Genomic DNA, 15521 nt, shown 5'->3' with positions numbered 1-15521 from the left:
AGACAGCATGGGATTTTGGACACATCTATTAACTAAAAGCACATGTGTCTTATCATCGTCATGTGACTTGAAGTTGTATCACTTCACTGCCTTTCACAAATCCTCTCCTATGGCCTGAAGTGTGTCCACTGGAAGCACACTTCAGATTCTTTTTGCCTACTATTTTATGAATACTGTGAATTCGGACATGCTACTCTGTTCACATCATGTTTTTCACCTACTATGCAGTAGGGAAATATACAATTTCAGAGGTACCTTGTAACAACTTCTGCTTTACCCCTTGTTCTTGGTGGATCTTTATACTGACACCCATTGGTGTGGATGCATGAAAGTTATCAACTTTGTGACCAAATTATATGTTGTGTTTTTCTGTAAAAAATGCTAGTTTTATTAGTATATGATATAAATAAAAGTACAACAATTTTGATAATTATTATTATTGTGTTAGTGTGATATATGTGGTAGAGCTTGATCCTGGACTACTTCTTTCACTGTAGATGTGTATTGCTGCTGGTTGTGTTATGTATGCATGTGGTTTGGACAGGAGCACTGTTGGCGCAGATTCAAACTGTAACTCAGATTGATGACAGCTCTCTTGAACAGACGCGCAGGTGAAATTTAATTGCCTGAAAGTTATGAGAGGTATGTACAGTAAGGGTGCCTAGGACTAAATATCTGTGTAGGAATGGATGGACATGCACAAATGAGGTCCCTCAGACTGCATGTATATATATATATCACTTATGAGTTTTCTTAAAAGCCAGCTCACTTTTTAGGTGCCCTTTAAGGGCTGTCACTGGCGATGATTACCAGGTGGTGTACAGCCGTCCTCTTGGATACACATTCCCATAGTTGTACTGTGGTAAAATTTTTTAAACTAAAACTTAATTCGAGGATAAATGCATGTTTTTTATGTAAAAATATGAGTATAAAGTGTGGTGTATCAAATCCCTTTCTAGTCTTCTGGGTCTTGATGATGACCTTTCTTTTGACCCTCATCTGTCATGCCAAATCAATCCATGTGAGCACATAAACGCAATACACACAAAGCCAAAAAACAGAGCATTATGAATATATCATATATTAGATATGAATCATGCATACAAAGTTACAAATAAACATGAAAATAATATACTGCAGTCAAAACTGCTAACAGTATGCACATAGATCTCAGTTTTACACATTCATAGAATATATTTTATTTTACCAAAAAAGTTTTTCCACACACACGCACACACAATTATATATATATGTATATATATAGTTATGTTCATAATATACTATATATTTAATAGATTTTTTTGTCTTTTCTGGTGAGGTTTTTTAGGTATACGTATTGCTCCCCTGGAATGAATGCCTTTCACTTCTGTATTCTGCCTCTTTCTTTTTCTCTTTTTGACTTTCAGTCTCAAAAGTAGTCCATTATAATTATTATCTTTTTTTGATAAATAAATAAAATATATTTATATGAAGACTTAACTACTTGTACACTTACGGTTACAATGAAAAATTCCACAGGTCTAAATATTAACAATCTTTGTAAAAACTAAAAAATGTCATCATCATAATAATAGTCGTCGCACTCTCGCAGAACTAACACGTGCCTGACACTGAATGACATCGTGAAATATAGTGTCAACAGGTGCAAGAAAAAAAATCACAGTTTGAGTTCATCAATCGAGAGGAAATAAATTAAAATGGATAATTGTGCAAAAACGAAATACCTTGAAAGAAAATGTAGAATGTATAAGTTAACCCAGCAACAACAATTAGCATAATAATAAAATAAAAACATCAACTATATTGGAATGCTAAATAAGTTACAGGCATAACCTGATGATAAAGCACGGGAAATGAAAGAGCTCGAAGAACTGAAAGATCACCATCACACACATCGAGTATTTCAACATGAATCAATAAGTAGTGCGGATGGAATTCTGTTACTCAAGTCACCATGTTCAGAAATAAAGAGAATGTATTGCCTTCTTATTCACTTCTTTGTCGTCTTGCAAGCGGACCTTGCTTTCTTTCTCAGCCCTTTCTTGCTCGTTTTCCCCTCTCCCGTTCCCCGTTTCCCTTTTTACTTCCAGTTCATGTAATCGCTTCTTTTCCCCATCACTCTTCCCTCCCCCTCCAGTCTTTCGTTACACAGGTGTTGTTCTCCTGTTGAGAGTGTTAGTGTTTGAACTGTCTCCTTTGCCAAGCCGATCCAAGGTTCCCATCCCTCGATCCCTCTCCATGGTGGCGGAGGAGCCGGCGGACATCGGCGCCTGCTGGGGGCCGGAGGAAGACGAGGTGTTGAGGGTGGCATTGGTCGATGCAGCTAGGTTCGACTTAGAGAGAGAGGGCAGCGTTCCCGTCATGAGCGCTCCGCCGCCGCCCTCTTTCGGAAAGTAATTGTGCAGCTGGTAGAGCGTGGCCCGGTCGACTGTACCGTACATGGGCGGCTTACCTTCCCTGCCAAGTGTGTACATGGATATATCCCCCATGCCTCCTCCAGAGTGTGTGTGCGGATTGGGAAGCGTGGCTACAGAAAAGGGCGGTGGGCCGGCGGCCAGTGGCGGGCCGAAGTTCTTGGGTGCGATGGCGGAGGTGGGGGACTGCTCACGGGAGCGGGTCGGCTCCGCTGTGGAGCGCGAGCTGGAGCGAGAGGAGCGCCGGCGGAAGCGGTATCCCGGCAGGCGTAACACAGCCGAGGTCGTGCTGCGGAAGAGGTCGGTGCGTGAGCGGCAGCGCAGTTCTTTGTTGCGCTCGATGTAGATGTTGACGGCCAGCACGCCCACCACTTCCGCCAGGATGAACGACAAGCCGCCGAAGTAGAAGGACCAGCCGTAGGAGTAATGCCACTTCTTGTCCTCGTCCTTTTTGGGAGAGATGTCGCTGAGAGCCGCCGAGATGTATACAATGACACCTATGATGTTGCTCAGGCCTGGATCAATTCAAGATAAAATGTGTTTATTGTTTGTTTGTTTCAGTCAGGAGCTTTGTTTTGAATACAGTGCAATGATTTAAACACTTGCAGGGTGGGGTGAATTCACACATAGTTTGTTGAAACTAAATTCTGTTTATAAAATCTCTAATCATGACAGACAAATATATATTACAATAGGTTAATAGCGCCGACTATAATAACGCTGCAGTAATAAACTTAGTTTGCATTGAAATGAGGTGTGATTTTCTGAAAAGAATGGCAATGGATTAAATGTTGACATTTAATATTTTTTTACGATTTTTAATATTTCATACATTGACTTAATGAATTTTTGTATTTTTTATAAAAAACAAGACATTTAAATCATTTTTATTTTACTATTATTTATATACTAATAGTATTTATTAATATTTAGAATTTATTAATTTTTACATTTTAAGTTTTATTTTAGTTTTAGTTAACATTTTTGTTGTTTTATAATTTTTAGTAAGCTTTTTAACTTTTTAAAATTTCATTTATTTTTTACGGAGCCCCGCACATGACGCAATTGTAATCATGTGGACGTTTTAGTACATTGAGGGAAAGAGTTAGTAAATCGTGCGCACAATTTATTTGTCACATTTTTAGTAATTGTTGTACTTCAACTTATTTCATTACTTGCAAAGCGACATTTTTAAGTTTTTTAAGCATTATTTCAATGAAAGAAAATATTTTTAATAGCTTTAGTTTTACAGAAGTTCTAGTTGATAATAACAACACTGATATAATTTGCTGGATAATAGGTAATTAGTGAATAAGACATGGAAATACGGCACACAAAAGTGTCAAAAAATTGTGAATTCACCCCTTCGCAAATTACTGTAAATAAGGAACCCTAGAACTATCATAATGAGAAATATTACCTGCCACTACAAACAAAATGCCTGCTCCCAAAATGATGTGTCTTTTGGTTTTGTAGAACCGACTAGAAGCCACACACACTCCACCTAGCAGCAATAATATGGCACTGAGGATAGGAAATATACTGGAGGCCCTGACTACACCTGAGAAGAGAAAATAAAACAAACAGAGACAAAGAAACATATATTCAGATGCATTGGTTTTTCCCATACCCCTGTATTTACAATGTAAAAATCAGTTACAGTCCAAAAAACATGCACAAAAAAACAAAAACTCCTGACTCACGTAAAAGGTACTCTGCAGCATCCTGATCATAATCAGCATCATCTGGGAAATGATTAATCTGGGAACATACTCCTCTCTTCAATCCTAAAGAGAATCAAAGAAAGAGCACAAACTAAGAACAAACTAAAATAAAGTAGCACCTTATCATGGGTGACGCAACACTTGCTCGGGTAACTTTGAGTTCAGTCTGCAATATTGCCCAGTCTAGTCTGCCCTTAATCATTTCCTGTCTTTTTCTCAATATCCCCTATAAATAAAACTGACAAAAGGCTAACAGAAAAAAAAGGTGTTTGAATGGAGTTCAGTCAAACAGTCGGTGAGGTGTTTTGTTGGAATTGGATTCAGAGTAGATGTCAATGGCTGTGAGTCACCCCAGGTCAAAGGCGTCATGCAGTGCTCTCCTGTGTGATATAAACCATTCACTTTAGACAACATGTTGGTGCACTGCATATGCCCAGTGTCTCCCAGTGCTTGCTGTTTTCATTTCATGCTACAAGATGGCAAACGAGAATTCTGTGTGAACCCTTCAGAAAAATTAAGTTTTAAGAAGAAAATGCTTTAATTCCTATTTTTGCTCTTCTAGATATAATGTATAAGGATGACCGAGAAGGCATTAATATTTCTATGAAACTGTTTTACCTTTGGGTTTTCACTGGGAACACAGAATCTACAGTGCCATGGTAAATAAATAAATTAGTTAAAAAAAAAAAAAAAAAAAAAAAAAAAAAAATTCAGTCTGAAATACTGAATGTGAACAAAATGTGACACTTATATGAGGCTTTTGCATCAGAATTCTTATTGCAAAAAGTATTAATATTTTAAATGCAACATTTGACCCTTGAGCACAAAACCAGTATAAGTATATTTGTAGCAACAGCCAAAATTACATTGTATGGGACAAAAATAGTGATTTTTCCTTCATGCCAAAAATGAATAGGATATTAAGTAAAGATCATGTTCCATTAAGATATTTTGTAAATTTCCTACTATAAATATATCAAAATGTAATTTTTTATCAGTAATATGCATCGATAAGGACTTCATCTGGACAAAATATTGGCCAAATATTGTCCTATCCTAACAAACCATACATCAATGAAAAGCTATTTATTCATCTTTTACATTATGTATAATTCTCAATTAAAAAAATTGACCCTTATGACCTATATTTGTAAGAAACGTTACTAGTAAAGAAGTGCTATTGGTAAAGAATTTCCCTTAAAAATAGGATCAGTGTGGCTATATAAAGCAGAGAACCAAAGTGAGCAATAATAAGTCAAAATTACTTCGTTTTTTCTGGTTTGATTATGCTGCAAATGCAACGAGAGAGAGCAACATGGCACCTTTGACCTGCGATGACTCACCACATAATCATAGCCATTGACATGCACTCTTCTAGGTTTCTAATGCAAATGGAAACAATACAGCCCATTTTTGTTTCAAACCTGTCTCTTGAGACCTGGCTAGAGCAAGTACTGTTAAAACAACTAGCTTAACATGGATACCCTGCACTGCAGAGCGCAGTGGTTAAAAGGATCTAGAGGCAGCGCTTCCCACAATGCTTTGGATAACTTTAAAGAAACGCTAAAGCTAGACGGTGAAATCAGTTTGTGTTAAGGTTCTGACTCAGTGCCCTGGTGTTGTTTCCTCTGTAACATCAAGCTTCTTAATTAAAAAAAATGTGCTTCATGTGCTAACATAAGTTTTTAAAATATTGAATAAATAAGACTGCAGTCAGAAAGGAACAGATCGTAATGGAGAAAAAAATGTTTCACGTGGAAACCAACATTGAATTGCAGGTTGACATTTGTAGACTCTCAAAAAACGTTGAAGCTGACTGTGAAAATGTGATACAATTTCAAAGAGAATTTGTGTCCTTAATATTTCTATTATGTTGTAGTTGTTTTTTGAGGCCATTTGAGGCCATGTTATTTTGTGAATATTTATCACCTCACTGCTTAATTCTGAAATAATTTGATTCTGATTTCTTTTAAAAAGCTATTTAAATGATGTAAAAGACTGAAAAAAAGTAATAATATTTGTAAAATGGTAATGTGGGACATTAATTTTATTCAGCAAGGATACATTAAATTGATATAAAGTAACACTGAATATTTTTACTATGTTTCAAGAGATTTCTATTTAAAATAAATATAAATGAAAATTCTTTCTATTTATTAAAGAATCCTGGGGGAGAAAATCATGGTTTTCACAAAACATTTTAAGTAGCACAACTGTTTTTAACATTAATAATAATAAAAAAAATAATAATAATAATAATTTAAGGAGACTTATATTAAGGGTCCTTAAAATATTTTCACAATATTACAGATTTGCTGTAATTTTGATAAAATAAATGCATCTTACTGATCTTTCCCGACAGGTTCATTCATGGTTATTCATAAAATGTACTTGAAAAAGCTCTTGAGCACTTGAACCTCTCCTCTAAAAATCAAAACAGAGCTGCAGCAAAGAACTCAAATGTTAGGTCGGTCGTCCAGACCGTGTAACACAATCACAATTCCTCCTGCAATAGAACTTCCATGAATCACTTTCACAAACTGCACAGGTGGGGACCTCCTTCATGCATCATTTCCTCCTTACATACATGCATGGCCCGTTCCTTCGCCCCCACACACAAACACAGCCGTTCACTTACCTTCCAGGCAGCAAATTCTCCAGAGGCCGGAGTGGGTGAGGGCTCCAGGATCCTTCTTGTCCTTGTTGTGGGGGTCATCCTGAGAGGAGTTGGCAGTGCTGTTGCAGATAAAGGCCCGAGCGTACAGCCAGTAGTCCGTGCCAATGGCCACGGTCATCAAGGCGAAGGCTGCGAATGCTCCCACAGTGGTGAGAAGCACCTGAATTCCCCGCTCGCACCACACCATGGCTGGAATCGGGAACAGAAACATGGTTAAATAAGCAGGTAAGAGAGTGTGAATAGAAAGCCGGGTGACGTGGATCGTGTTAAAATTGGGTATGACTAAAAAACATTCAGAAAGATTGTAATCGGAGCCCAAGGTTACAGGAAGAAGTGGATGAAATGAATGTGTGATCCTGCAGAACATATCAAGTGTTAGGAGATCAGTTGCATTTTGTGAGGACATTTGGAGCCAAGATGCACAAATGACATCAGCGTGTCCAAATATAGGCTTCTAAGATCTCGAGCAAATGCCAGTTCAACATCTGAACATACCTTAAACAAACAGAGAGGTCAAAACGGTCATGGTTTTTAGATCAGAACCAAACTTCTCACTGTCCCATTGGGCAGGTAGTTGCCAGGCAGTAATTGTGAACAGTCACGAGACAGTTGTAACTTTTATTTAAGCATTTCTTTGCATGGATAGATCTTTTATAAGGAGCAATTCAAGCATGTTGATCTGGACGAAAGATATTTAGGGATATGGTCCATTGCTTCCTTGCAGCAGATTAGGGTGTTTCTGATTAATAAAGCTAAATATGTCCAGTGAATGTTTACTGCAAAAAAATAAAAATAAACAGTTGACCCTAAATATCTGTTTTGTGAATCTAAAATAGTTCTATATTATAGAGCATATGAGTGCAATCATGTGACTGACGTTTTGTTTTAAATACAATACTTAAATTTCCTAACTATGGACAGTTGAATCTTCATTTTTGTGCAAATTCAAAAAGAATAGATGAATTTGAAGTTTATGTTATGAAAAATATTTGATTACAATGTGCAACAAAACTTACTTTTGCTCTCTCTCTATCTATAATAAATGATATATTTTTATGTATTTTTTGCAATATATATATATATATATATATATATATATATATATAAATTAATTTTAGAATGTTTATTATATATATTATAAATTATATATACATATTATTTTCTGAAATTCAAGTTTATTTTTCTATGGATTAGTTAGTTCAAATGTTTCATTACACTATAGCAATGTATTCAATCTGAGTGACATGAAAGTAGCAGCTGGCATGTTACCATGGACAACAGTCAAATATTATACAGAAACATTTTACAGCTCAGTTTTCATAATTGACCAAATAAGTATTCCAAATAAATCCAAATGACGAAATGAACTCAATCATGAGGAACCAAGCGGGATGAATAAACTAAGACTGACAATGAACACTTTAGGAACATCTGAAGACGTCTGCAAGAAAGTTCCCTGGTAAGACAACGGCAAGCTGAAAATGCTGCCGTCATCCAGCGGAACCCGTTCAGACTCTCACTCAAGAACATTTGACTAAACATGACAACAAGCATAAGACACGGTGGTCTCACAGCACCGGCGGCCATTAATAAGATCCGATTACCTGGAGGAATGTGTCTTCCCTTCCCATCCATCCCTGCAGCTCTCTGGTCCTTGTCACTGAAGATTGTACCGACCAGAGCGTCCAAGCAGCATCCATCGACTGTTATCCCTCGCTCTTTCTCCCCCCACTCTTTCACACTCCCCTCCACTCACACACACACACTCTCTCTCTCTCTCTCTCTCTCTCTCTCTTTCTTTCTCTCTACCCCTGTCTCCTGTCCGTGGGTGGGTGTAGATTTTCTAGGTTTCGCTGCTTTTCTCCTCTTAGAGAGATTTCATGGCAGAAATCCTACTGCTTCTCCTCCTGAGGAGAAACAAACGATGAGAACAGAGCTGAAAGAGAAAGAACATGTTTAAGGTGCACGCTGGAGGGGGAAATAAACAGCTTGAGGTTGTATCCTCGCCATTAAATGATCATTATCATGAGAGCAGTACATGTATTTGATCCAGGCGAGCGGTGGATCTAGATGGTTACGTCGCCCATACATCCGCGTGCAGAAAAAAAAGCAAAAGAGAATAGAGTGAAAGCAAGACAGAGTGTGCGCCATTCCGTAGTCATGGCAACAGCGCATTCTGAAGTCGGGAACAGAACAGGATGGTGTGTGTGATGTTACTGAGCGAGGTGATGCTAGTGTGTGTGTGTGTGTGTGTGTGTGTGTTATTCATCATAACATACCTAGTGATTTGCCAAACCCTCGACTGTCATGGATGTTCAGAGCGCACCTGGCGTTTGGCTTCGATCAGCGCTCTTTTCTGGCCGTATGGTGATGCAGTAATGACATGCACAGCGAGGACAGTTGATCTGTCCCCCCATGACGAGCTCAGACTCTAATAGACGGTTACTAAGAGTTCTGTTATGTACGTTCAGAGTCTTGTCACTCATGCTCATCCTCAGAAACTGGAAACCAAATGTTAACAAACACCATAGCTGGATAAATGCCATGAGATAAACACATGAAAAGTCCTCTAGAACTATACAAATGAAATGTTCTCACATCTACATACATTTATTTATTTGTGTGTGTATAGAGAAAGAACAAGACATTTCTTACACATGTATTATGCATGTACTGAACTGAAGAATAAGATTAAAAAGAGGAAGAAGATCATAGCTGTCACTATAAACACAAACCTTTTATAGAACTATTTTAATTTATTCTGTAATATAATTAAAGTGCATGCAGTTTTTGCTCACAAAACTTTTGATCTCTGCCAAGATCCTAATGGAAACATCTCACACTTTTAATATGAAAAAAATAAATAAACTAAAGAAAAAAATAATGTACCTCGGTGACAGAAAAAAAAACGTTTTTATAGACAATGTTACATATGAACAATACAATAATAAGTAAATAATTTTTCATAATAACATTACTTTATTGTTTATTATGCCAACATCAATATTTTAATTGAAAATAGTGATAATATATGCATTTTGACCTTCCAGGCTCTCTTTTATTGAAAAATGTGATGAGTTTCATAATTATAATAATAATAATAACTTATTATTAGTATTAATATTATTATAACTATATAAATATTTGTAAAAATATATATATTACTTGATCTAATAACAGTTTTTGCTCACAACACAAAATTCCATTCATATGTATTACAATGCATTATTATACATATTAATAGTATGCTACAATTACAATGATAACTTAAAAATATATTATTTCTAATATAAAATACAGAAATACTATTTAAAAAAAATTACTTGGGGGCACTAAACAGCAGGCCAAGTTTGTGGAGAAAAGGCAAGCTAGTGTTTCAGTGATACATATGAATGAGCTTCTGTAGGGCACTAATGGCCTCCCAGCAGAGAAACATTCATATAACATGGCAACCATGTGTCATGTCTGATAGAAACAACAGAGGATTCAAACGCCTTGCAGGAACGCTTCAACCTTGCCTATCTCATACAACAAGAGGAATACACCTCTGTAAAACAGTGATTTAAACTGCACATGCAGCCAATTTCCATTGCTTTCATTATTGCTGTTTTTACATATAAAGGCATTTAGAGCCATTTAAAGTGACCGCATTTTCATTAAAACGCATTGATAAAGTAGGTTAATGAGCATGAGCACCAAGAGACATTTCCGTTTTTGGTGTGAGTGAATGAATGAACGAATTAATAAATTAATGAAGAAGCATCCAATCATTTAAGGTACCCATTTATAATGATATAGCCTAACATACGGGTATTTATCACATAAATTGTCAAGTATAAATTGTCAATTAACATGTCGTGTTTGTATAGGTCAGTGCCACTAGAGCAACACGTAGCGTTGCAGTGCCAGCGGACCTTCGGTCGATCAATGATTTGTTGTTTTCGCCTTAAAGAGGACGATACAATATAAAACCAATGACTGATCCCCCCTCAGCTATCAAAATGACTGACAGATGTTTCTCCAGAGAGCGTTACTAGAAGCGTTCAGTCCGCGCGCGTCTCCTATTGAGCTCGCGCATCTGCCGTCGAGACGCGAGTCAAACGATTTAGCAGTTTCGCAATGTTTACAAACAACTGTGTATATAAACAGAATAAAACACGTTATTCACAACGACACATGAACGCCACAAAAACTGATTCGAATGAATCGCTTAACAATCGACTGAAGCTTTCGCGCGTCAAGTAAAGCGACCACAGAGCGTCTGTTAAATTTCACGATTCATTTCTGAAATTCTATAAATAAACAGGCTATGTGTTGTACAAATTGTGTCAAATCGCATAACATGTAACTGCTTGGTGTTTTATTTCGCCTTACCTTGGCTGTTTAGACATGTATCCCTGTTGCTTTTTGGTCGTAATTCTTTGAGGCGGCTCTGGAGAGGCGGTGAGTGAGGGGGCGTTCAGAGACAGTTGTGTTCATATGAATAAACGATGGTGAAGCAGGAATTTGCCGACAGGACTTGCTTAATATTGATCAAGAGACAAATCACAGTTCTCTAGGAACATGTCTGCAGGATGACAGACCCGAACTAATCGAACAAAACATATAGATTCTGTCAGAGAGTGAAGAATGGACTGATTGTAGGCTGTTTGGCCACCTCAGACTTAGCCTATAAGGTTTTTAAATGGCACATAAGATTTGTAATTTTTTGGATTGTTTCATTATGTGACACACTTTCAAGGCATTAAAAACATTAAAGGGAAAAAGAGTTTAATATGGCTAATGAGGGCAATGACTATTTACAGTCAATCTGACATGTTTTGGTCAGACTGAATATTATTTAGGGTAGTTCAGGTTGATTGGGACATTTTGTCCCAGTCATCTCAATGGCAAAAAGTGTCAGAATTTACCCCATGTGTCATATTTATTTGCATGTTCCCTCACAGGCTTCTTTTCATTTGTGAATATATATATATACACACACACACACACACACACACACACACACACATACACACACACACACACACACACACACACACACAAACACACACACACACACACATATATATATATATATATATGATCAAATGATGAAACTTGTGTATTAAATAAATTCATTGCTCACAGCCTGAAGTAGTTGAAGTCTTTGGTTCTTTTAATTGAGATGATTTTGTCTCACATTTAACAAACATATTAATTAGTATGCTATTAATATTAATTCACTATCTCAACAAATCAGAATATGGTGACATGCCAATCAGCTAATCAACTCAAAACACATGCAAAACTTTCCTGAGCCTTCAAAATGGTCTCTCAGTTTGGTTCACTCTGCTACACAATCATGGGGAATCTCACAGTTGTCCATAAGACAGTCATTGACAGCCTTCACAAGGAGGGTAAGCCACAAACATTCACTGCCAAAGAAGCTGGCTTTTCACAGAGTTCTGGATCCAAGAATGTTAAGGGAAAGTTGAGTGGAACAAAAAAGTGTGGAAGAAAAAGATGCACAACCAACCGAGAGAACCGCAGCCTTATGAGGATGGTCAAGTAAAATTTATTCAAGAATTTGAGTGAACTTCACAAGGAATGGACTGAGGCTTGGGTCAAGGCATCAAGAGCCATCAGACACAGACGGGTCAAGGAATTTGGCTACAGTTGTCGTATTCCTCTTGTTAAGACACTCCTGATGCATCTTACCTGGGCTAAGGAGAAGAAGAACTGGACTGTTGCCCAGTGGTCCAAGGTCCTCTTTTCAGATGAGAGCAAGTCTTGTATTTCAATTAGAAACCAAGGTCCTAGAGTCTGGAGGAAGGTTGGAGAAGCTGATAGCCCAAGTTGCTTGAAATCCAGTGTTAAGTTCCCACAGTCTGTGATGATTTGGGATGTCATCTGCTGGTGTTGGTCCAATGTGGTTTTTTGAAAACCAAAGTTACTGCACTCGTTTACCAGGAAAGTTTTGAGCACTTCATGCTTACTTCTGCTGACCAGCTTTTTGAAGATGCTGACTTCATTGAGGCAGTAAATAAAGCAAAGGAGCACTTACCAAGTATTGAGGACATGTACAGCAAATGAACATACTTTCCTGAAGGCCAACAGTTCGCTAAATATTTTTTTTTATTATTGGTCTTATGAAGTATTCTAATTTGTTGAGATGAATTGGTGGGTTTTTGTTAAACATGAGCCAAAATCATCACAATTAAAAGAACCAAAGGCTTAGACTACTTCAGTCGGTGTGCATTGAATTTATTTAATACACAAGTGTCACATTTTGAGTTGAATTACTGAAATAAATGAACTTTTCTAATTTATTGAGAAGCACCTGTATGGTTTTGTAGCTCACATAAAGGTTATAAAACATAATCTGTTATTGATAAGGCGGTGGTGGCCTTTGGATCCCTAAAAAAAGGCAAAATTAACCCCCATAAGAATTTTTTAAAGATATTTTTTACAGAAAAATAAAAAATTTCCATAAATTATTATTCCAAATAGTGCTAATGGAGAAATGGATCAGAAAATATATACATATACAGTATACTGTATATATGCAAAGCAGCACTTTGATCCACTGTAAAATTGTAAGGACTCCAGCAGGCTGGTGTGACTATTTAATCTAGTACGCCGTGTGATGTATTTATTTTTATGCCTTGGCAAACGCTGAAGATATGCAGCTTCATGTGTTCATTTGCTCACATGTTCCTCAGAGTTTTTTTCCTCTGAGAGAGAAAAAAGGGAGAGAGAGAGACACACCAGCCACTGTTCGCCCACACATCTTCAGGTAGAGAAGAAGCACTGATTATCAGCACTCCGTTATGTAGTGCTTCAAACATCCCTGTGGTCTGAACACACAGAGAAGTGCATGTATTAGAGACTGTGGTTCCTTATTCACGTGGGTGTTTATTCTGTCACTAGGGTGTTTTTGCCATGAAAGCAATTCCTCAGATTCAATGGATGCTGTTGCAGCGATAATGTCATCACACCTTTAACCAACAGGGAGCCAGCCTTTCCTCACAAACATTGTGTATTGATGGGAAATAATGCCTGAAGATTATTTCCCAAGGTCTTTCAAGGCCATTATATCAAAGCTAGACATGAGAAAGAAGGAATCAATGGAATTTCATGCATGAGGTCGATACTGCCCCACAGACATGCATTATCATCTGATTAAATAGATATCTCAACTGTGGTTTTATTCAAAAGCTTAAAAGAGATACTTTCATCACCCATAGACAAAAATTTGTTAATAAAACCAGCTGACACTGGCCTCTTTCTAGGGTGTTTTTATACCACTGAGAATATTTAGAAACATATTTCTGATATACAGTGAAAGTGCATTGACCTGCATAAGGAATATATATAACAAGATGAGGATGAGAACATGTACTTGTCAATTAATAAAAAACAACAACAACATGTTGATGTTCACCATTAAATAAACTACAATGATTAACAACACAAACTCTTCAACAAAGACAAATTTAGACTCTTACCTATTTTTTAATTGGCTTTTGATGAAACTGTCAAGTTAAAACCCCCCAAAACTAGCGGACTGAATCTCATGAAACCTGTATTGGTCATATTTCACCCTGGAATCAAAAGAAAGAAATGTGAAATGTGTTTGCTTTAAGGAAAATAAACGCATTTATATAATGTTTTTGTTTTCAATTATGATATTGTTTTCATCCCAATTAACCAACCCCTCATTCCCATTTTCTTCTTTTTTTTTTTTTTTGGAGGGGGTGGGGGGGGGGGGGTGGGGGTGGGGGGGGCATTATTATTTTGGGGTCAAATGTGACCTAGACTTGTTTTTACACGTCCTTATTTTAAATAAATAAATAAATCCGTCTTATTAAGTTACATGTACATATTACATGACATAGGCAGTTGCCTAAGGAGCAAAATAACTGGGGGACGCTGCAAGAAAGTTTTTTTTTTTTTCTCGGAAGTCCATCGTGCACTCCTACGCCCATATATTAAGTTAAATAATTTCTGACAGTTCAAATAATTTAAGCACTGATCTATCATCAAACTGATTAAAATAATGTTAGAATACAACAAAATTTACATCAACGAAAAATCATAAGATTTGACAATATGTCATGTTGGACTAATTTAAACACTTTCTGCGTCATGACATAATTATAATACGTCATCATAATGCATTAGGCATGGCGCACGCATTTAAGTGACGTGACACAGCCAAGTATGGTGACCCATACTCAGACTCTTGCTCTGCATTTAACCCATCCAAAGTGCACACGCACAGCAGTGAACGAACACACACACACACAGACACACACAGACACACACATACACACACACCAAAGCAGTGGGCAGCCACTTATGCTGCGGCGCCCGGGGAGCAGTTGGGGGTTTGGTGCCTTGCTCAAGGGCACCTCAGTCGTTGTATTGCCGGCCCGAGACTCAAACCCACAACTTTAGGATTAGGAGTCAAACTCTCTAACCTCTAGGCCACGACTTCCCCCATTTACAGTATGTGCTCTTAAATATAGATAAAAATCACTCAGTATTTTGAAATAGCCTTTTTAGAACATCTCAACTGGCAACACTGACACTGTAGAATGTTCTTGCATGAGTTGACTGCTTATTTAATTTTACTTTATTTTCTTTAAAATAAATTTAAGCTTCGATAATGTTGTTTTAATATCAGTAACATTATTGCTTGCTTTTAATTCACCAAAAAGT

General features: G+C 37.2%; 1 protein-coding gene across 3 annotated transcripts; it reads right to left on the bottom strand.

The window, feature by feature from the left end:
* Positions 1–850: 850 nt before the first annotated feature.
* Positions 851–11366, bottom strand: LOC127978724 (voltage-dependent calcium channel gamma-4 subunit-like). Of its 3 annotated transcripts, none has more exons than XM_052583592.1 (6): positions 11190–11366; positions 8420–8722; positions 6777–7004; positions 4118–4201; positions 3835–3975; positions 851–2929 (listed from the first exon to the last, which is right to left on the bottom strand). In XM_052583592.1, the coding sequence occupies exons 2-6, from the start codon at positions 8448–8450 to the stop codon at positions 2145–2147; spliced, it is 1269 nt and encodes a 422-aa protein (XP_052439552.1). In that variant the 5' UTR covers positions 8451–8722; positions 11190–11366; the 3' UTR covers positions 851–2144. The 3 variants fall into 3 exon arrangements, with proteins under 3 accessions (XP_052439552.1, XP_052439554.1, XP_052439553.1); XM_052583594.1 differs by lacking the exon at positions 11190–11366 and adding an exon at positions 8854–9718 and having other exon boundaries at positions 8420–8751; XM_052583593.1 differs by lacking the exon at positions 11190–11366 and adding an exon at positions 8854–9718.
* Positions 11367–15521: the final 4155 nt, after the last annotated feature.

Source organism: Carassius gibelio, chromosome B19 (genome assembly GCF_023724105.1).
Source record: "Carassius gibelio isolate Cgi1373 ecotype wild population from Czech Republic chromosome B19, carGib1.2-hapl.c, whole genome shotgun sequence".
In the NCBI taxonomy this organism is placed as follows: Eukaryota; Metazoa; Chordata; class Actinopteri; order Cypriniformes; family Cyprinidae; genus Carassius; species Carassius gibelio.
The sequence above is the reverse complement of the archived record's forward strand: the minus strand, read 5'-3'. Positions and strand labels throughout refer to the sequence as shown.